This window comes from Clarias gariepinus, chromosome 11, assembly GCF_024256425.1.
Source record: "Clarias gariepinus isolate MV-2021 ecotype Netherlands chromosome 11, CGAR_prim_01v2, whole genome shotgun sequence".
Taxonomy (NCBI): Eukaryota; Metazoa; Chordata; class Actinopteri; order Siluriformes; family Clariidae; genus Clarias; species Clarias gariepinus.
In genome coordinates this window covers 18,025,713-18,049,729 of record NC_071110.1, presented here as the reverse complement: position 1 = coordinate 18,049,729, position 24,017 = coordinate 18,025,713, and the positions used below count along the sequence as shown (strand labels likewise).

The 24,017-nt window shown below is 36.5% G+C and overlaps 1 protein-coding gene across 4 annotated transcripts in view; it reads right to left on the bottom strand.

Annotated features, from left to right (window-relative positions):
• pitpnm3 (PITPNM family member 3) overlaps nucleotides 1–24,017 on the bottom strand; it is a 64,730-nt gene that overhangs the window by 31,508 nt on the left and 9,205 nt on the right. For 3 of the 4 annotated variants that reach the window (XR_008361355.1, XR_008361356.1, XM_053507732.1), the window contains exons 2-5: nucleotides 17,893–17,988; nucleotides 10,532–10,636; nucleotides 6,436–6,506; nucleotides 2,026–2,246 (exon numbers count right to left, since the gene is read on the bottom strand). Coding sequence is in view for 2 of the 4 variants with exons in the window: in XM_053507732.1 (XP_053363707.1) it covers nucleotides 2,026–2,246; nucleotides 6,436–6,506; nucleotides 10,532–10,636; nucleotides 17,893–17,988 (493 nt within the window). In the remaining 2 variants the exon portion in view is untranslated. Of the gene's footprint in view, nucleotides 1–2,025; nucleotides 2,247–6,435; nucleotides 6,507–10,531; nucleotides 10,637–10,773; nucleotides 10,835–17,892; nucleotides 17,989–24,017 lie in introns of all 4 variants that reach the window. The other variant, XM_053507733.1, reaches the window with a different exon arrangement.

The following is a 24,017-nucleotide window of genomic DNA, read 5'->3' as shown; positions in this document are numbered from 1 at the left end:
GGAGTTACTACCATCAAAAATAGACATCTTCCCAATTAACAAAAGGCTACATATGATATATGTTGCTTATGCTTTGCCTACGTTAAAATTAATGTGTGTGCTGTCTAAAACAGTCTGTTTCCTCTCTGAGAACTCATTACCCCTGGGTGAAAGAAGATTGTGTCTCAAACATACATGAAAGCATGTGTTCTAAATGCCCGAAAACTACAAAGTACTTTTGTTAGTTGGTCTGAATGAGAGCATCTGCCAAATGCCTAAATGCATTTTTTTTATCAGCACTTCGTGGCCACCAGACATCCTCCCTTATCCCCAAAAAATTCAGTTATTTAAATCTAGTACCTTTGAACACCAATTAATCAAGAAAAGCTGTTGGGTCCCCTGCATCCATTCAGTGCTATTTTCCTGCTTAGTGATATGGTAGCATATCATGCTGGTGATGCATCTGAATGTAAATAAAATGCACCAATGAATTTATGAACCTGGTTGGCAACAATGTTGATTATGCCTTTCAAACATTCTCAACTAGTTCGTGTTTAATAGGAAAGCATTCTGCACACTGTCAGGAATCCAATAAGCTGGATTCAAAGCACTTTGTCCCCTGAAAATGTGCCTACTTGTTTTTTTCTGACATCATCTAACCTAACCATCAGTTGCTGTAATACATCAAAGGGAGTGCCTTCTGTGATGACACTCCAGTTTGGCACGGCAACACTTGGTATGTCCACAATGACCCTTAAAGAACAAAGCACCTAAGTGCACGTGAATAAACAAATAAACATATAAAACATTCATACTAATGATGAATTAAGGTATGATTGTCTGAATGTGACCTGGCTGTTTCCTGACACAATTCTTGCTTTTTCCTCCATGACTAACTCACTAGCTGTTTTTGTCAATCTCATCAGGAACCCCATGTTGAATAGACCATTATTATATTTGCCACAAAAATAAATTAATGCAAGTAACTATCAACAAGTACTAAATTCAACCCATTTATGTATGTTCATATTTTTCCTATGCCTGTATAACAGCGTAGACATGCTGTGGCAGTCGAGTGGCTCGAACTATGTTTTTTAACTTAACTAATGAGTCCCATCTTCTGTTTATTAACTAAATTTATTTATTTATGCCAAAAAGGAATTATTTTATTTAGCAGGGAAAACCCTTAAGTTGGGTTTACTTTAAGGTATTATTTCAACTTGCCATAAACCATACAAATCAGTAACATCCAAGAGGGATGATGAATTATACAATATTATTATTTCTGGAGATTTCGGTTACTACTGGTAATGTGATAATGGAAACTCAAATTATTCAGTCCACAGCCCAAAGACATAAATACATAAAAACAATTAACACAAACTATTAAGTAAAAAAAATAATAATAATTAACCTGCACTTTACCTTTAAAAAAAAAAAAAAAAAAGAAATCCAGACAGATAATTGTTTCCGTTTGTGCGCACAGGGGCTGTGTGTGTGTGTGTGTGTGAGAATCTAAAGTAAAGCTCCCCTCTACCCCTTCTCATCTTACATAGTTACCTTTACTCCACTCTTTTCACACACGCGCGCACACAACAGAAACATCATTTTTTGGGGGGGGGGAAATGAACAAGAAATCTCTCTAATGCCTCCGAGTGCCCCCCCAAAAAATCTCTCTAATGACACTCGATTCAACACACTAACGTAATCACTGCTGTAAAGTAACACAAATTAACCTGCACTTTACCTTTAAAAAGAATCGCGACAGAGCAGTGTTTCTGTGTAGGGCAGAGAAAAAGAGCATGTGTGTCTGTGAAGGCGAAAGTAGGAGGGGTCTGTGTGTGTGTGCGTGTGTGTGTGGCACGGTGTCCAAACCATTTTGCAAATGTCATAGAAAATACCAAATATTCCTCTATTCACCAAAGGATTTCATGTCATTTTGAACTATAGTATTTGTGGCAATTATTAAAATGACTAAGATAAAACCATTCCTTAATCTAAAATATGAAATATGTTTTAGAATCCACTTCTATTTCAGTGACTCACTTGGAAACCAGGGAGAAGGCCTCTGCGCATACAGCAGGACAGGGCACCAGCTTGATTACTATATGGTGTTTGGCAGTCTCAAAGTGGGCCCGTCCCACTTTCTCCAGCACTGTGGACAGAATGGCAACGTCTGCAGCTTTTGCTCCCAGGTCACCACTGGCTGGGTCTAAAATGTTCCCCCCATGCACCACCAATACAAGCACCTGGGTCTTACAACACTCCTGGAAGCAAAAGGGACAAGTAAATCATAAATCATTGAATAAAATAGGCAAAAAGCTACACAAAATCTATAAAAAGTGGTTCATACAGGGAATTGAGTATTTTTCCCATTCTCACCTAAAGAAAAAAAACTATCGGTGTACTTTGATCTTAATGTGCCCGGACAATTATTATTATTATTTTTAGTCATCATATTTTTATTAATCTTTACTAGCCATACATTATGTTAAATTTAACAAAGACTAAAGCACTGTAAGTATGCAATATTGCTTGTTGTTGCACTTTACACTAATGATTGGACAGTCCATTTCAGGGTTTAGTAGTTTGGTTCATAATTGGGTTGGCTCAAAGGGAAAAGCCATTTCTTACAGCAAACCTTAACTAAAGAAATAGTGGTAGGAAGTACAAATAGCAGAACAACAACAAATGGTCTGGTCATCTTAATAGAGTAAACAGAATTTATAATCACATCCAGAACATGTAAATTTAATTAAGTTCAAAGGTACTGTAATACAGGTAGTCCCCAACTTATGAACGAGTTCTGTTCCGAAGGCACGTTCATATGTCTGATTTGTTCTTAACTCAGACAAAAAGTCTTATATGCCTTTGACACAAACATACAATGTAAAGCATACCAATTCACAGACTTAATCTCTGTCCTCTTTCCCTCACTGCCATCATGTGGCCAAAAACTGTAACCGCGCCTAAGAAAATGTGAAATGCATTAATTGTCTTAGACAGTGTTTTGTTGATCATTTTCAGAAATTAGGATTATTCACCATCAGGACAGCTTTACAGAAAAACCATTTTCTATCATTCTGCTCCTGGCCTGATTCATTGAACCGACGTGACCGACTTATTTCTTTGAACCCAGATGCATACACAGAATATACTGTATTGGACTTTGGACATTTTATACATTCACTTACACACTGAAAATATTGAATATAATTGTAAATAATGATATCTGGTGTACAATGTCTATTTTTTGTACAATACTTGTGAGCTACTTTCGTTATTGAACCAGAAGTAGAACTGAGGTCCATTTGTATCAAAAGAAATTCGAAACTCAAATGTTCGTTAGTCGGGAACTACCTGTAAACATGTATACAACTTATAATACCCCTTATACCTCATAAACATGTTAAAAGTACCCTTCTTTTAATTCTTTTTATGTAGGTAGGTACTTATTTTTGTGTAAAAACATCAAAATCATTTGATTGTTGAGTATTAGGCAAATATCACCTCAGACAAACAAATTAGAATTCAGTGCCATTATATACTTAAAAATATATATATATAATAAATATTAACTCTTTGTTTTCTTGCGGAAAGAAACTGTTCCTATGTCTGACAGTTTTGGAGTTCTGTAGCACCTGTCAGAAGGCAGGAAGTAAAAGAGCTTGTGTCCTGGGTGTGAGGGTTCTGTAGAGCTTTTTCCTGCCCATTTCCTGGTTCTTGTGGAGTACAAGTCATGAAGAGGGAAGAGGGGGCAGGTGAGTTCCAATTATTTTTTTCTGCAGTTTTTACTTTTTTCTGCAGCCTATATATATAGACTGCAGAAAAAAGTAAAAACTGCATAAAACTGCATAAAACTGCATTACACTGAATACAAATATAAACACAACACTTTTATTTTTGCTCCCATTTTTCATAAGCTGAACTCAAAGATCTATACCATTTTCTACAAACACAAAAGACCCATTACTCTTAAGTAAATCTGTGTTAGTAAGCACTTCTCCTTTGCCGAGATAATCCATCCCACCTCACAGGTGTGGCATATCCATTTCTATTTCAGAGTGGCCTTTTATTGCGGGCAGTCTAAGGCATACCTATGCAATATTCATGCTGTCTACTCAGCACCTTGATATGCCACACCTGTGAGGTGGAATGGATTATCTCGGCAAAGTAAAAGTGCTCACTAACACAGATTTAGACAGATTTGTGAACAATATTTGAGATTAATGGGTCTTTTGAGTATGTAGAAAATGTTATAGATCTTTGAATTCAGCTCATAAAAAAGGGAGCAAAAATAAAAGTGTTTATATTTTTGTTGAGTGTGTATATATAACATGTGGGTACCCGCAATAATTAAATAATTTGTATATCTGCTTTTACCAGCAATAACTTAAAGGAACTGTTTCCTTTATGAATTTATCAGTCTCTCACATCATGGTGGAGGAATTTTTGCCCTTTCTTTACATTGCATTATATTGCATCAGTTCATTGAGGTTTTTGGGCATTTGCTTATGCACATCTCCCTTAATGTCCCATCACAGCATTTCAAATAGTAGATTTACTGGTATGCTTTGGATCATTGTCCTGTTGCATGACCCAATTTCAACTAAAATTTAGCTTTTGCAGAGGCTCCGATCTTCACACATACCTTCAAAAGATCACTCCAGCTGTGTGAAGTCCCATAATGCTTTAAACTATCCACCATAATTCCAAGAAATGCTCCATCACAGGTCTGAATGAATACAGGCCTATGGCTCGGCAGTAGTCAAGAAGTCCTACAAGGACTTGTATTGGCCAATCCAAGGAACATCACAGAGCAACTGTTAGATCCCCTTCAGTTTGGGTACTGAGCAAACAGGTTAGTGGATAATGCAGTTAACATGGGGCTCTACTACTGTACATCCTTCAACATCTCGACTGTCCAGGGACCTATGAAAACTGGAGCTGCTGAAACAGTTTTATACTGCATTCATTGAGTCTGTCCTGCGTTGAGTTTGTCCTGTGCTCATTTAACACTGTCTTACCCCTATCTCACCTATGCGGTTTGACTCATGGTGAGATGCGATGAGTTAGGCACCGCGTGCACCGGAGTCGCTGCGATTGCCTGCTGACGTTCCACTGGCGTTCCGTGAGGTTCTGTAAGGACCGCAAGCTTCCATGAGGACCGGCAAAAAAATTATACATGTTTAACATGTTTCGCGCAGAAAGATGGAAACGTACTCACAGCGCCAAAAACTCGCTGTGAATCATGATGAATCGTACTTATGGCCACCGTGCGAAACCGCTTAGGTGAGATAGGGGTATCTGGTTTGGAGCAGCCACAAAACAGGACAGGAACAGATTGCAGAAAACAGTAAAAACTACAGAAAAAGTTAGTGAATGATGTATAAGTACTTTGTAAAGTGTTTTTGTACAGTATTTTTTATGTTAGTCTGTACTTTGACAGCAACAAACAGCTGGAACCAAATTTCATGTGTGTTACAATATGCTTGGCAAATAAAACCCGATTCTGATTCTGAATTGATCTTACATTTGCCTTCAGAATACTCTGGTATAAAGAGGAGTTCATGACTGTAATGTGCTCAGGGCCTTTGGCTGCAAATAAAGCTTAAATCACCTCCATCGCTGTGCTTGACAGTGGGTATGAGGTGTTCCTGATGATATGCTGTTTGGTTTTTGCTAAACATGCCACTGAGCATTAAAGCCAAACAACTCCCCTTTCGTCTCATTTGTCCATAGGAGATTAGTCCAGTAGTCTTGTGGTTTGTTTGCAAAAGTGTTCTTTCTGACAGAGAAGGCTTTCTCCTGGCAACCCGTCTAAACAAACTATACTTCTTCATTCTTATTCTAATTGTGCTATCATGGATTTTTACATTTAACATGCTCAGTGGGGCTGTAGGGAGATTTTTTGGGTTTTCGTATTTCCCTGAGCATTGCTAGCATAGTCTAACCTAGAGGTGAATGTTTCTGGACATCCACTCCACAATCTTGAATGGTTTCCACTTTTGAATGATCTTTCTCACTGTAGGACGCTGAACGGTAAATTGTTTGAAAATGATTTTATAACCCTTTCCAGATTGACCATTGCTTATGTCTTTACTGCTTGGCATTGTGTTAACACACACCTGAATGCTCAAGATCATCAAATTGCAAAAACGTTTGCTTTTGTAGAGGTCTGCACACCCGCTGATGATCAATTTATCAAGGGCTGATGATTAGCAGCACCTGGCTGCAACTTACCCTCTTAAATCCTATGGATACAGTAAGGGGTAAGTATTTTTTTTCCTTTTAGGGTTTTTTTGTTTAATAAATAAATAATGGCATAGTGAACAAGGTCAAATGATAATGTTCGTCTGAGGTGTTATTTGCCTAATATGAAGACCCGTTACAATCACATGTTTTTACACGAAAAAATTTTTTTGAACATGACTATAATATTGGAGATAGACCTACCTCAAGGGTATCCAGTCCATCAGAGCTTCTCTGGTGGATACACCTAGGTTGGTCGCCACGGCATAAGCTATCTGAACAGCATGAGAGAGAGAGAAACAGACACTGTCAAACCTCTCCAAAATATAATGACACAATTAGTAAAATTTTTACACAGGAAGTTAACATCTCGGGTATAAGTACTAAAGGTATAAGTTGTTTAAGAATATACCATGATGAGTGTGCAAGATGATGTCTGAACAATTACAATTCACCTTTTTCCCCTATACCTGTCTAAATAAAAAAAAAAATCATACTGTGTACTACTGTTTGTTGACATACTGTCCATTTTATGCTCTACAGGTCCATAGCTCTTCAACTAATTCAGGGTGATAGCATGCCACACAGATGTTGTTAACTGACCAACAATTTTAAATTCTGTCTTTGCATCCATTTTTATCACAAACAAAAGTCAGTAAAATGAGACATGCCTAAAAAAAATTCTGAAACATTTTTATTTATTAACTCAAAACGGCAGCAACAGAGAAGGTAGTCTTAAAGTAAAAAAAAATAAAATAAATTTTAGATGATTGGATCAAATAAAAAAAAAATTCCAGTATAAGTTTTATACTGTTTATATAATCAGTCACAAAATGAAGAGCACTGTAAACAAGCAATATGAAGTACAGAACTTAAAAAAATGCTGACACTAAACTGACCCCAATCACCATGATGCAGACTATATGGCTTGACTGTAGACTACATTGGACTACAGTTCGGAAGATCCCAGGTTCAAATCCCACAACCACCAAGTTGCCACTGGTGGACCCTTGAGCAAGGCCCTTAACCCTCAACTGCTCAGATGTATAATGAGATAAAAAATGTAAGTTGCTCTGGATAAGACCGTCTGCCAAATGCCTAAATGTAAATGCAGTCTTATCATTAATCTCCAATCATCCATGACACCATCATAAAAAAAACCTAACATGCAAGACAGTAATATCTGGACCACTTTCCATTTTTAACAATAGTAGAGAGTACTTTAAAGATTTCTCTGTGCTCAAAGAGTGTGTGCCTTAAAAGATGTGGATCATATTGAAAACTGGGATACCTTCTGGGGATGGCCTACTTTTTTAAGCAAGGCAGACTTCACCCAAATCAGTATGGACTTCTTCCTGACATGTTGCTGCCTATTCATATCCACAGCAAGTTACTGTTACTAATTTAATTAGATGTACACTCACTGGCAACATTTTAAGAACAACTGTATACCTGAACATTTATGCAATTAAATCACCCCACCTTGCAGATCCAGGCAAGGCAAGAACCCATAGACAGGGATCACTCAAAAGCATCTCAGAACTCGTAACTCATTGAACATGGAGCTATAACAGCAGAAGATCACAACCGATTTTACTCCTATCAGCCAAGAACAAGAATCTGAGACACCATTGGGCACAGACTAGTAGAGTTGACTGGGCTGACATGGTGATTCTAGTTTTCTCCCATAGCACTGCTTTGCCTCCTTCACTGCTCTGCAAACATTGTATGATTCACGGTACATTTCCATGTACCAGTCTATGTTATCAGAGGCAAGTCTCATGTTACAGGAGGTGATGTGGATGGTTTTATCCACCCATGGCTTCTGATTGGGAAATGTTTTAAAGGGATCATCCAGAAACATTTTTCATTAAATGTTAATATGATCTTTAGGGTCCTAATGAAAAGTTTGTAATATATTTAATTAAAAATTCTCAATGGTTGTGTAAAAAAACACTACTTTTAACTGGTAAAAACTAGCTCTGTTCTCAGCAACCTGTTTCAGTACATGTTCCCTTAAATGCTTATGATATCTGCTGAGCCAGTGCTTTGTGGGTAATGCAGTCCAAACTGGAAAACGCTGGAATATAGAGCCTAAGCCTGTTTTCTTCAGTCGTTTTTGGTTTGATTTAAGTACAGCACCTATGCGGAAGTTTGTAATATCCTGACAACGCAAAAATTAAAAGAATGGACATGCATCGACTCAATTTGTCTTTCTCATCACTGCATGGGCATGAATTAACGGGCTGTTACGCTGCCGTGAGCAACAACAATAAAAGCGGAGAAACTTACTGAGAGAGATACGGACGCGATGTGTTTACTGATGTGTTTACATGACTTCTTAATCTTCGACAGACATCGTTATAAACCATCCAACGTAACAAAGGTAAGCATAAAAAATTTTTCCGACTACGTACACAGTTTGCAACTACACAATCACCTTAATCCATGGTTTTTATAAACGGGCGATTAGGAATTATATAGAGACGGATGTACAGTACATAGAGAAGAAGCCATAACCATGTTCTAGAGAGTATAAGTTAATTTACACTCCGCATTCATCGTGATTATTAGAAAAGGCGATCTGCAAAGATTCATAGAAAAAGAAATTACTCACTGAGCCTGGTGAAGATGAAGCAGGAACACGAAGCGTTAGTACAGATCCATTTTTTAGGAGCAGCTTCCTAGTAAAACCTGCTTTATATTGACCCGCGTTTAAAAAGCAGTCTAGTAAAAAATGATTATCGCAAACATGAACGCATTTAGGTAAATCGGCGGGGACGTTAGCTTTAAAAACTAAATACAGCCACTGCGTCCTCAGCAGCTCAGATGTCGGTAGTGAATGACAACTGCTGTTTTCGCTATTACACCCAACAACTGTACACCACACTCGCTTAGGCGCCATTTTGCTCCAGCGGCGAAAAACAATGGCCGACAGCTTCTTTTCACTCGGGGCGGGTCTTTGCTAAAACACCAGTGGCAATCAACTAGTGTAGGAGCGGCCTCTTGTGGTGTGGTGTCACAGTGACAGGCATTTGTGATTGGCCTGATTTCAGAAGGGGGATGTTATTGTAATAAATGAAAAGAAAACCACTGGGCGGCTCTTTATCATCGTAGAGTGGTTGTGTACGCACTCTCCTAACACACAGTTCAGTCCAAACAGCTTTAAAAAGTGCATGTAGGCCTGTATGACCCCTTTAAAGGTCTTTTTTCGCGCAATATCATCTGATTGTTTCCAGAAAAAAATCTGACAACCGCTTCCGTAAACATGTTAATTTCATTAGTGCTCCACCAGAACAGTTTGTGTTATTCAGTGCGCCCTATAGGGCGGCCACCGATCAATCCAGCACCTGCCCTCTTTTTGGTGGGGATAAGAGTGATTTCCTATTTTAAGAATGTTGATAAAAATCGCTCTTACCCCTACTCCTAAGAGTAGGACCAAAAAGTTCTCAGAGCTATGTAATTTTGGTCCTACTTTTAGGAGTAGGGATAAGATAGAAATAATCTTTTCTTGAGATTTTCTTTTATAAGCATCACTCCATTAACATGGTATACCCTGTTTTTCACAGTCCTTCGTGGTAAATGCAATCCTAAACAGTCTGCAGCAGGGGTTGGTGCTCTTTGGGTGATCTTGTTTTTATTATTATTTTTAATTTTTTTTTTACTTTTGGAATTATGCCCAAAAATTTTACATTGGTCTCATTAGATCAGAAATTGTTACACATGCTTCCTGTATCAAGACACCCTACCCAATAAGCCAAAAATTTTTGTTACAAGCAGTAAGCAACCAGTACTACAGCTAATACTGTAACTCCTATAAAATTGTCATAGGGTTCTTGGTAGGTTTCCTCATAATTTTTCATGTTGTACTTTTATAAATTTTGGACGACGACGACATCCTGCTCTTACTAATGTCACTGGTGCCTTCACTGTGCTCCCTGGCACATTATGTTTTTGATTTCTCCCTCTCTCTCTCTTGTAAACGAAATTCCACACATTGTAAGTTTCTGCTGGCTTAAACAGCCAAAGGTGACCAAGATGCCTTTAAAGTTCTACAGAGTTATCCTTGTAATTGGATAGTCCTGCAAGCTCTTTCTCTAACTAATTCAGGGTGACAGCATGGCATACTGTAATGTCACTGGTAAAAAATAAAAATCTTTTTTTTCATACTTAAAATCCCATGTGTTACAATATGTTTTTCTATATTCTTTTGTTATTAAGCATTTGATGTTGTGTGTTGTAATAATATTTCCAGCAGTGCCTCTTAAGTAAAATTGATACAAGGTCCATTTGCTCTTACCTTGTGTCTGGTCAATCTGTCCGAAAGTCTCAATCTGTTCTACCAGGTCATTAGAGTTCCACTGACTCATTCCCAAGAGCATAGCAGTCTTCCCCTCTAGTACCTCTGTGGGAAACATCATACAGACACAAAATGCCAACGGTTCAAATTACTGCATTATTTTCTTATGATATTCTAAACGCTGAGAATCTAAATAAATTGTACACATCATACAATAAATTCTATTAATGTTCGACAAATACCTTGTCAATGTAGCTGCCTAATGATAAGCCAAAGCTTTTGGGAGACAGCCACAGAGCACTTCTGTGCAAGACAGAATGGAACAGTTGATAGATCAGTATGTATTTTGTGACAGCAAAATGTTAATTTTTTTTTCTCCCAAATGCAGAGTGTGAAGGGGTGGCTATGACAACCCTCTGTCAGGTCTGCTTGCCTCTATTAAGCTCTGCAACCACTAGGCCAAACATCACACTCCCTCTGCAGCATCCTGCCTTTTTAAAGATTTCAGTAGACTGTACGGTCATGTTTGAACACACACTGACACTCATTTACATGGCCTCACTGCAGTGGCCATGATCGTATTGTAATAGACCTGGTCAATAAAGCTAAAAAATATTGAGAACTACATGAGAGGGAAAAAAAATGTATGGAACTAGAAAAAGAGCAAGGAAATTGAAGATGCATAGGATTTTTTTAATCAAAAGCAAAAACTCTAGTTTGCAACACAAACTATACAATACAAGGAAAGCTTTAAATTGCTCCAACAAAGCAAAATAAGCAACAGAAAAATCACAAAATTGAACAAAAGTAAAATCAAACTCAGAAGCAAAGTATAATAGAAAATTATTAAGAACACATAGATAGGAAGGAAAAAAATAACAACGGAAAGAAGGGAGCTATTTGTTGTCAGTATGGCCGAGCAGTCTAAGGTTCAGGCTCTCTCAGGAGCAGTGGTGGCTCAATCTTTTAGGGCTGTGGGTTACTGGGCTACTGATCAGAAGGTTCAGGTTTCATGCCCCAGCAGCAGAATCCTATCTGCTCAGGGGGCGTTGTATCCTGGCAGACCCTGCGTTCTGACCCCAGCTTCCTACAGTAACTGGGATATACAAAAAAATAAGTTCTCTGTGCTGTAAGGTGCATGCGATATATAATTGAATCTTAATACAATGTTATCATTGTAGTCACCTAGTCAACCGCAGACTTCAAACATATTCCAACAGGTTGGGGAAAACCCACATAGAGGTGTGATGGTCAGGTGTCTACAAATTTTCGGTTATATAGTGTATTTTAGTACAACCATGAATCTGCTTTAATCCCACCCAAGAACAACTTAAGACCTGCAATGGAGCTGCTTTAATCCTGCCACAGAGTTGCTTCGACCTACCCTTGAGTTACTTCAATACTTCTATGAGCTTCTTTAGTGCCACCATAAGGCTACTTTAGTGCCACAACAGAGATACTCATTTGCTTACATGGTGCTGCTTTAGTACTGCCATGGATCTGTTCAAGTACTGCCATGGAGCTACTTGTAGCCCCACAGTGGAGCTGTTTTTACCCACTGTGAACTGATTTCTTCTTGCTATAAAGTTGCTTTGCCCTGCTATGGTAAAAAATAATTGCTTTGCTCTGGCCACCTAATGAAATTAAGTCCTTGAGCTATAAACCCATTGTCCTTTTACTTTCCTGAATGGCTTTAGAGACACGTTTGGAGACAAGTTTAAATCAAGAAACTGTGTGTTTAGCTGCTGGTAACCAGTGTGATAAGAAAAGGAGAGGAATGTAAACCCTCTGCTGTAAACAATTAACATCTCTACAGAATAAAACTGGCAAAGAAATACATTCAAATGAATAGAACACCCAAAGGTTTATTGATTGTAACACAGGGTACACCTGCCACAATAAAATTATAACTTCACATTTACTATGTTAGGTCAATAAATAATTACTTATGAAAACTGCAACTTTTTAAAGCTCAGAGTTTCTATGTAAACGTGAAGGATCCCCACAAATAGATTCAGTGCTGGAAAACTGGTATTCCAAAAACAAATGGAGAGAGTTTGAAGACAGGTCTGTTGTTGAGTTAGACACCATCTGTGATTGTGATGTGATAAACGACTTGTATTGCTGAACACATGATGCATTTTTTAGTTAAGTGGACTCCTCAAAAAATCAAGTCTGGTTCAGCAGTGATACAGTATGTTGTGGAGCAAAATTTTGGGAGTTTGGGGTTTTGGATGGCAGCGATGTGCAATACAAGGGTCAGTGATAGGCTAAAGGTTAACCTCATTACATCAATAAAAGCTAAAATTACATTGCTGATTCATGTAACTAAGTGGACTGCTGCTAAAATGTAATAAACGTACCACTGTCTTCTTTCCAACCGTACTGTTGAATAATTTGCTACCCCTCACTGTGTCATTCAGTTAAGCACTGTACTTTAAGACTACTATGGGCCAAATAATGAATGTTAATGGATACTTGAGTTGTGCTTATAAATATTCATAACTAGTTGGCTTGGAGAGACTGAAAAGGGCATGCATGGAGAAATTCATTAAAATTATATATCAGCATAATTTTAAGACTGAATATGGCCTGATAATACATGCTGGCATAATTAAATAATATAAATTGCATTAAAGGTCCAATGATCTTATCACATTCTGGAAAACAAGCATTAACTGAGTCTGTTTTAAATGAAACAATTGCACTTAAATTTTAACATGACTGTTCACACTGTTCTGTGAATACATTTAGAGTTTGTGATCAGCCCATCTGTTTGCTTAGAGAATCTGAGTGCTAGGGGATCAGCTGTCGTCCTCCTATCATGGTCATACATTTGATGATCCAAACCAGACACACCTGATGCTAAACTTAATTGAAATGCTCCATTTCCACCACAAGACTACATGTGGACACAATGCCATTTACTAAATAAATGAAAGGTGAAGATTTTTAAGTTAAACCCCTTTGATCTTTGATACAAGCATAGGTTTTCTGCTTAGAAGATTTGGATTATACTAATGATACAGTAGTTTTTGAATAAACTAATAAAACAAATAACAACCTAGCTTCATGCAGTGTCTCGCTTATTTCAGCGGTAATAATATTAAGTAATCCCAGTGAAAATACTAGTTTGGATTTTCTAATTAATATCTATTGGTGTAGGTGTTTGTTTTACTAAGTAGTTCATTAGTAGCTTCTTCTAAAGTAGATTTCTTAAATCAGGCACATTACTATTGGTTAACATTTTGAATCTATTTACTGTATGACGCAGGTTAAACAGGCAGATATGAAGTTACTACCAAAACAATAACTTCTGTCCAGCAGTTGTTTGAGATGCACCAACAGTGCAGGATGGTGGCCACACCATGAGTAGTAGGTTTATGCACAACTCCAATCCTCAGCATTTTAGCAGGTGCTCTCTTAATCTAATGAATTTATCTGGCAGAAACCTTCTGTGCTCTGAATCAGCCACAAATGTCTTCACAGTACGATGATCATGCTTAAGTTTCCGTGAAATATCTAATGTTTTTATACCTTGTCCAAGGTATTGCATTATTTGACGCTTTTCGACAGCAGAGCGATCCTTTTTCTTTCCCATATTGCTTGAAACATGTGGCCTGTTAAATAATGTGGAACAGCCTTTTCCAGTACTTTTCCTTTAATTGGGCTCATCTGGCAAACTATTTATCACAGGTGTTTAAGATTCATTTTTGTAATCAAAAGAGCCCTGAGACACAATACCATCTATGAGTTTAATTTAAAAACCAAACATTTAATGTTTATGACACTTACATCCAATTTGCATAATAATTTCTGATGTGGTGTAGTGTATGTCCTATTTTTTTATTGTGTTAATTGGCTCTGTTGAGCGAGGCATATACAGTACCAATGCCCACCTCGAGGCCAAAGTGCTCAAATGAGTGAGCAAAAAAAAAAAAAATGTAATTAAAAAGAGCTAGATGCTATGAGCTGTGATGTAATTGTTGTAATCTGACTGGACAGACAAACAGACAGAAATTTTTCTGAGACTGGTTTTGGGTCTTCCAATGAATGAAACTAAGTTAGAATTAAAAGAGCGAGTTCTAACTAATGTGGGGGAAAACCTTTTATTTATTAAGTCCAATATAAATGCATGCAATACAGAACCACAGTAATGAACACTGTGGACAAGACCACTGTCATTATTGTAAAGTGTGCATAAGAGGATAATAGCATTGGTATGCAGGAGAAAACATACACTATATTGCGACATACATGTTGAGAGAGGTATAGTACTGTGCACAAGTCTTTGGCCACCCCTCATTTCTTTACATTTTGCTTCCAAAAAGCCTGACTTGTATCATGTATTTTTAATGTAGTCTTCCAAACACAGTGCCCGTGCAGTTCTTTCAGTCTTGGATTAGCCTCCATAAAGCCTGGATCTCAACATTACTGAAGCAGTGTGGGATCATTCTGTCCTTCAAGAAGCGTGGAGAACTATTCCTGAAGACTATTTAAGAAAGCTTGCCTGTAAGGTTATATTATATGTGATTTTCCCATGCCTCTGTGTCAATAAAACAGACATAATACAGTCCTGTACTTCCTGATTCCTTATATGGTAACACTTCCTGTAGCCTCTAAATGTCTAGTTGAATATACACAAAAAATAGCTAGTGTCTACTGGAGGCCTTTTGTCTAAGCAGAAAATGGTAATATACATAAATAATAAACATAAATCAGAATGCGAATAATTTTTGACCTACCCTCATACAAGCTCTCTTTGTATTGTACAGTATACTGTATTGCATTTTAGTTTAATATAGTTCTGAACGTTTGATACAGATCTAAAAAAAAAAATTATAAGGCCATGTTTTTACTAAAGGGCACCAGTTCCTTTTCAATCAAAAACAAAATTCACATGATCATCATGCTTCCATAGTGCTGATTATTATAAACAAGAGCTAAAAATGTTTTTGCTTTATTTAACCAGAGAACACTCTCAAACACTTGCAAACCTAAGTCTGGCTATTTCTGTGCTGGTCCTAGAATGAGAATGTCTTTCTTGTATGGCAGCCTTTAGGCCATGATGATGCAAGACTCTGCATTAGTGGCAGTACAACTCCTTTACCAGTTCCTTGGTTATTGTCTTCGTTTCAGTCACAGCTCTTAGATCAAAGTTTATTAAGCTCTTGAAATCAATTTGTGCATCCAATGTCAGCCCAAGGTTTTCATATTTGCATCTGTTGTTTATAAAGGTGCTAACCTGTAAGAAGAAGACTAAGTTGCTTTGCTGAGTTTTTAATACAATATCAGGGGAAAATCCACAGGCTTAAATGCTTAAAAATTACCTTGTGAATAAAGTAGACACCTTAATTAACTTACAAAAAGAACTGTATAGTAAAAAAAGCATAACCTTCTTGTAAAAATGATTTGTTGAAAAACTGGGATTGAATTATTATCTTTATTGTGGTGCAAGTGTAGGTGTAAACTTTTTGCCTCAACTGAAGACCCCCCACTAATGCCATTATCATCTCATTATCCTCTGAGAACATTACATGCAAGCTTATTTCTTCTGCATTTTTTTGATGTAACGCTCAGTGATAACAAAGCCTTTCTCATAGCTTGACTGCAGTGGCTATTTAAAGCTTAGTAATCTGTATTACTCAGCTAGAAATACATAAACCATTTGAAGCTTCATGTCTTTAGTCCCGGGAATTCATCTACACAAACCCACACATTTTGCTGTACGTTTGGTTTAACCCTTGGGAGTCTGAGGGTGTTTTGGAGCCCTGAAGAGATTCTGACGTGTCCTGACATTTGTGTATTTTTCAGTCACTTATAAACATATAAATGTCTAAAGTCTGATATCATTTTATTCAGCATAAACTGGGCAACAATAATATATGAGCAGCATGTATGTACAAGTTTGTATGTTGTACATTTCCATACATTTTAAACAAAAACCAAATGTAACAAATTTAGAGAAATGGTATTATGATGGAAAGAATTATTTTAAAAATTACTCAAAATAACGTAAATCAATCAGTTAATAATCATGAATGTACTGTACACAACAATAGCCCGTATTGGTGAGGTAAAGGGAAAGTCAAGATCATGTTTTATAATAATTCAGTGTTTTGACTGACCACCCCTTTGTGTGACCTTTTAAATTAGTTAGCCTATGAAATTATGTGTTATAGTAAATAAACAGCCATGTCATTTGGAGCTTAATGAAAAATTATTCCTGAGTGAAAATGAGCCGAACATTAGCTACTGCGGATAGTTACATAACATTCAAATTTCTCCTTATCATAAGTATAACCTTCATGGGCAGCACTAGGGATGGGCTGCAAGGAATCACAGCACTGCCCTAGCACGTCTGTGGTTTATTTTTTACATTTTTAATTTGTAATATTATGAATTTAAAGGTTTAAATATCACAATTTCCGATTCCTTATAGTTATATGTATGCAATGCTCATTTATATAATAACATTAGCTTTACTATGGAAAGTAACTGTATTGATTTATGAGTTAAGGTGTTGGTAACTGGCAGCATGAGTTTGTGATCCCTGATTTAGAAGCTGCAATGTGCACAAACCTGTGTGTGTGTGTGTGTGTGTGTGTGTGTGTGTGTGTGTGTGTGTGTGTGTGTGTGTGTGTGTGTGTATTTAGACCAGCTTGTGATCCTTACATCTACAGTATATCCGTTGAGCTGAATATGCGGTCATTCGTTTAATACAGAATGGGATTATAACTATATATTGTATGTGTGTGTGCATGTGTGTGTGTGTAGAGATGTTGTTGCAATGAAAAATTAAACTGTGACGATTTATGAGAAACCTTAAATTTCAGCATTCCCTCACCATAAAGGCAAGCAACCCCAAAGTACAAGCAAAATAGCAAAATAAACAAATTCATGAATGGATGGATGGATGGATGGATGGATGGATGGAACGAACAACTCTGGCCCTAATAAAATGATAGCATTACATTTATGCTTATGGTAAATGCCTTAAATGCCATGATTGCCACCTAATTTTTTTAATATTCTACCTCTGAAATAAAACAAATTAGTCCAATTAATAAAGCAAAATTCAATCATGTACATGTCAGACCATTCAGCTACCAGCTGCAGAATTACATAAAAATTAGTCATCACTAAGCACATCAAGGGTAAAATACAAATGCTTTAATATGCCAGAAAATAAATCAAAAGATGTACAGCCAGAATGCTGCTGTACTGAATGACCCCTTATATATATATATATATAGTCCAAAGAAATAAAACTGTATGCAAGAAAAGGACATAGATGACAGAAATAGAAAAGTAGACTGAAAACTAAATTAAGTACACCATGGGAGAAACATGACACTAACCTCGGGCATCAAAAAACTCATCATCAGAGCTGTCCATGGATTCTTGGGCGATGTTATGCATACGCCAGTGGGAAGCACTGTGCTTGCGTAAAGTCACTACAGGGCAAAAAACATAGAAAAGATTAAGTGTATGATTAACATACAACACACTGACTAGCATGAATCTGTCAATTTTTTTCTGTCTGGTGGGACAGACCCATAATGTAGCCTTTTACATTTAGCAGAAAGCAAAAAAATTAACAAATTAAAATGTATAAATAACAGATTTGTACATCAAATAAGTTTTAGGGTCAGAGCAGACATCAAAAGATACTCAAACAGACTTTTAAATAATTACAAAAATTGGCAATAATGTTAATTATAACTTAAATTGCCATTCTTTTTTAAAAGTATAATCAGAACCCATTTTTTTTAGTTCATCTTAATTTCAGTAATTTCATTAGCAATAAAAGTGCCTAAGATAGCGTGGGTGGAGCTTATATTAGAAACACATTCTGGACTTGAAAAAAAATGTTACTAGCCATGGTATCATTACAGGTCTTGTGAGGTATAAAGATTTATTTGTCTTCACACAATGTTACACTGTCACAATAAGCAATGAAATTTAAGACTACATTACATAAAAGTATTAGATCGGACAACATTTACACATTTTGTGAAGGAGCGTCTAAATTTTTTATCGAAGTATGCTAAAGCATTAAGTTTCTCCCCAAGTAACATGTTAATCTAGGGTGATTTGTGCAGGTATTTTAAACTTTGCAATATCAAGTGATGCTGCTGGAAGCTCCTCCTCCAGGTGACCTAATTTTCTGTCAGGGTACATGGATGTTTTTAATTTATTAAGAAATAAGTAGAAAAACACAGATCATGATGTTATACAAAAATAATACACACTACAGGTTAGTTGTGAGATTTCACAACACCCATAACATGCATTATTTACCTACACTTAGGTTCATACATATCTGAACAGTGGCACTGTAATTTTGCCTCAATACTCTATCACAATCAAGATGTAAATAAAGTGTAGACTTTCACCTTTTATGTTGTACATGTTGACAATGGGACAAATAATAGGTAGGCAGTTTTATGGCCAGGTGTGGCCCATTTCCTTATTCTTTTATGAAAAGCTAAAAAAAAAAAGGTTAAGATTTGATTGAGTGTTAAATTTGCATTTGGTCTGGAGAGCTTTTGATTAAAGTCAAGAGACCCCATCATTAGGTTAAAAAAAGGAAAAAAGATCTATCAGTAGAAAATCGAGGAGTGTCCAACATCTAGCCAATTAAAGAACACTTTTAAGGAGGTTGACATAGTCATGTCAGGGTTGCCCATAGCAGCATGTGGCTGTAGTCGCTTTGAACCTTAGGTTTACAGGATTCTTATCATCATCAGTTCTTATTGTCATGATTTTTGTTTGTACAGATGTTTTTTTTTATTTTATTTTTTACAATTAATAAAGCCTCTTACTGCATTTACGCTGCGCCTGACCTGACTCTTTTCATGACAATCTACAAGTTACAATTAGGAGATCCACACAAACAACTAACACTGAAGAACAGAAAGACCAGCTTAGACTTTGCTAAAAAACATCTAAAAGGACAGTCTAGTTCTGGAACGTAGATATGTTGGACAAATGAAACCACAATTAAGATGCAGTTAATAGTACCAGAATAATGATAAAGATCAGAGAAGAAAAGAAAGGGCTCATAATGTAAATCATACCACACATGTGCTAAACATAGTAAAGGCAGTGATTTAGCATGGGCATGTATTGTTGTCAATGAATCTGGTGTTTATTGATTGCATGAGTGCTGCTAGAACTAGCAGAATGAATTATGAAGTGTATAGTCATACTTTCTTCTCAGGTTCAGGAAATTGCTGCAAAGTGCATAGTAAACCGTTCAGTACAGGTGGATATTGACCGAAAACTTACCGAAGAAATTGAACATTCCTAAATGCCCAAGTCCTGACCTGAGCTCAACTCAACTGAGCAAGCTCTTCACTCATTCAAGACAAAACCCAAGCATAAAGACCCAGAAACATGCAGGAAAGCATTAAAAAGTTTTAAGGTTGACAACCTTGAGATATGCACATGATATTATTTTGGCCAACACTGTTAAAGAGGTCTAAAAACCAGTACAGAGAGTATAGCACTTTCTTTTTGTTCATTTTGTTCATAGTCTAAACTTGAAGACATGGTAACAGCAAAAAGGTGAGGTCAAAGGGTTTTTAAAAGAATTCAAAGCCCCACATGTGATAGCTGACTGTCTGTTATTTATGTCCTTGGCAAAATTTGACACTTTATAACAGGATATAGACATACCACATAATAAAAGCTGCTCTCAATGTACCTTGGGTCAGGCACAGGTAGTGATGTGCATATATGAGCCTGTGGAACAAGTAATGAATGATTAAACACCTCAATGAGAGGATTCTAGTGAGGAGATTAGCAGCAAAACCATTGAAGTCCACTTTGATTGCATGTGCACCCACAATTGCAGATAAAGAGGACAAAAGTGAGATTTTAAAATATATATATATATTTAAAGCAGAGATAAAGTCCTAAAAATGAAGGATGTATATTTTAGGAGCTTTTAATGCCCACAGTGGGAAAAACAGAAGATGGTACAGGTGTGATACAGTAAAAATATGGATTAGAACAAACCAATGAAGCAGGAGTAGGTCCCAGAGACTTTTGAGCGGACCATAACCTAATGTTGATAATCACAGTTTAAATATAATCCTCAACATTTACATACAAGGATCTTACCAGAGTCGAGGGCAATGAATCAGATTACATAGCAGTAAAGCAGGAGTGAAGAACTTGAACTAACTTGTGATATCAAGATGCAAAACATATTTGGGAGGAGACTGGAAAACAAATCAGCATTTACTTGTAGCAACAGCGAGACTGAAAATTAATTAATGTAAGGCTGAACTTCAGGGTGTAAAGGGGAAAGAATTAACAGTAAAGCACATAAATTCCAGACATCAGAGTGCTTAATAAATTATAGGATCCCAGAAGATCTGTGGCAATAATCAAAAACAGTACTCTAGAAGACTGTTAAGGAAGTAGTATAGGGAATGACTAGTGTTAGCAGGAAACAACAGGAAAGAAGGACTACAGTAGATGACATGACAATAGAAGTATGAAAACAAATTTTTAAAAAAAAGTCTGAGTTGAAGCCAATTAACCCAGAAAAGGATAACAAATTAAAGTGAGAGGTTTAAATAAGGTCAAAAGGGAAAAAACTGTTTTACAGAATATAGTAAGGAATTAGAGCAAGTCAATAAAAAACAAACCCAAACCAAAAAAACAACATAGAACCTGAAGTCACTAAGATGCTACAATAATAACAGCTTGTTATCCTCCTCCATGGTGATCAAGGATAGAACAGGCTATTAAATAAATAAGCAAGTAGTCACCAGCCATTCAAAGAAGTGGAGAGACTGCAATCAGTAAGAGGGGAAGAGGGGAATGGCCAGAAGCCTGGGCAGAATCTAAGAGAGGACCTAGAGATCAGATACAGAACCTCAGACTGGTGTTACGAACGGGAAAACAACAGTCAGTGTATATATGTGCTTTATGGACTTCTGAAAGGCTTTTGATTTGTAATGCTTGAAATAATGTATTCACCTACTATTGAATAAGTTGCATCAGAATCAGAAGGGAAAAGTGAGAAACAGGAACATCACCATTTTGATGGATACATTAAAGGAAAGTGTCAGACAGGGCCATGTTTTATCACCTTATCTATTTAACATAGTAACAAGAGGGAAGAGGGAAGCACTGATAGTTTTTTTAAGGTTGGTATTAAATTGCAGGCAAAAGACTGTCACAGTTGAGAAATGCAGATGATACTATTATGCTGGCCTAACACTGTGGAAGAACTTCATGAACTGGTAAATAAAATAAATATTGGAGGTCAGAAACATTGACACAAGATGAAAGTAAAGATGAATTATGAAACATCTATGTCAGTGCAACACAAGCTGAAGTAAACAATGTATTGGTTCAATAATGACTGATGAGGCAGAATGTTCAAAGTAGGTATAAGCAAGGTTACCATATGGAGTCAACTTAACAGTGAAGAAGATTTGTAGAAGTCACAGTGTAACCATCTGTACAAAGATCAAACATAAGAAAGTGTTTGCCTGGCCAGTGACTAGGTAAGGATGTTTTCTTCAGATCATAAATCAGATTATATGAATAGACCGGGCTCAGGAAGATGCTGAGGAAAAGAAAGGATGGAAGAAAAATGTATGGAAAGATGGAAAAGGATACAAATGATTACGTAAAGAGAAAGGGAATGCAGTTGAACTGATAGAGAAGTGGAAGCTTTTGTATTTTAGATACATCATAAGAAAAAATATAAACCCTGTTTGGAAAAATAAATAATTTAAGGAATTTAAAGAGATCAATGGAGATCAATGGGGAAGAACTGTGCATGATGAGGCCATATGAGGGCAGGTAAAGTATAATATACTGTATAATGATATAACAAATGTTCCATAAAAACTGTACTGAAATCATAATGACTGTAAAATAATGATAATAGTGTATGCATCAAAATTATTTAAGGGGTTTAAAATATCCATTGACATACAAGGAAACTGTGTTTCTTGATGGCTGGCCATGAACAGCACAGAGAGAAGGTGTCTAAAGGGGTAGGTGAGGGCTTCTGGCTCACTCAAATAAATGGTAATAGCATTATAATCTAATGCCATGCAGCTCTAATAATTCAGCAAAAAAAAATGACTATAAATAAAGCAATTATCTTTCCTCTGCCTAAGAAAATTCATTTGTATTGTTAATATAAGATCCCTTTAAAAAGGACTTCTAGGGGGATATCTGCTAAATTCTCACAGCAATATGAAATTATCCTTCGTGTTGCATGAAAGCAAATGATAAATTGAAAAATAACTAAGTCAACGAATGAATTTTAAGTGTTGACTTAGACTGGTATGCATCAAATACTGTTTAGTATTGTAACCAAGTAGAAGCTCACTAACCAATTAATTATGCATGTTTAGTTTTTAAGAATACATCATTTTTTAAGAATACATCCAGTTCAGTATTGTACTTACTATTAAGACAGCCTGTCATATTTAGACCTAATGGGAATGGTCTACAATATCAACCCTCTAGCACTTATCTCCCAAAAAGCAGGCATTGACATAGCGTAGCATTAGCACAGATTGGTGTTAGTGCTTCACTGTATCCCATTTTTGTTATGTCCCACATTACCATTTCTGGCATGATACAGTTGTGAAAATTAAATCAATCAAGCGTAAAGTATACAAAAAAAAAAGGTCAGACACAAATATTGAATACCTTTTTGTACTGAAGCATTATACATAGTTTTCCCCCACTGTAACTATGGGGGTTTAAAAAAGTATAAAATAACTTGCCCAGAGCCCTGACCTCAGTCACACTTTCGCTATGAACTGGAAAGTTAGCTGTGCCAAAGACCTCTTTAACCAACATCAGTACCTGATCTCCCTGATGCACTTGATTGAATGGGCAAATCCTTACAGCCACGATCCAAAAATTAGAAATACGGTTTTCAATATGCATGATATGCATGAGGGTCTAATGTCCACAAATCTTTGCCAAATAATATATTTACATTTTTTACCTTGAGCTAATTTTGTACCATTTTCTGTTTGTTTGTTTTTTTTTGTTGTTTTGTTTTGGAAATGGTTGGCTAGTTGTCTAAAGATCATGTATATAACAAAAGAAAGCCATTTGAAATTATCTCTATTTTGTATACCGATTTACCACTTTGCACTGCAATGATAAATGATTTTTTTTTTGCTTCAATTCAGCCGAATTGTTTCAATTCAGCCTAATTAAGCCAAATCAGTGATGCTGATCTCATACATCAGTCATCTTGAAGTCCACCAATTAGACAATTATTCTTTCTACTGGAGGAAATTTAATACTATTGTATGCACACAAGGCAGTCTTCAGTTGTGAGCATGCCATGTCTATTTGAAAGGAACATCATAAAGAACCCAAAAATAACTGTTATCCTTATGTTATTTTGCAAACAGGAATTTTAGTAAAGATGATTTATAAATAGTTATTGAGGAAGCTTTCCTTCAAAGTAAATAGGATACAG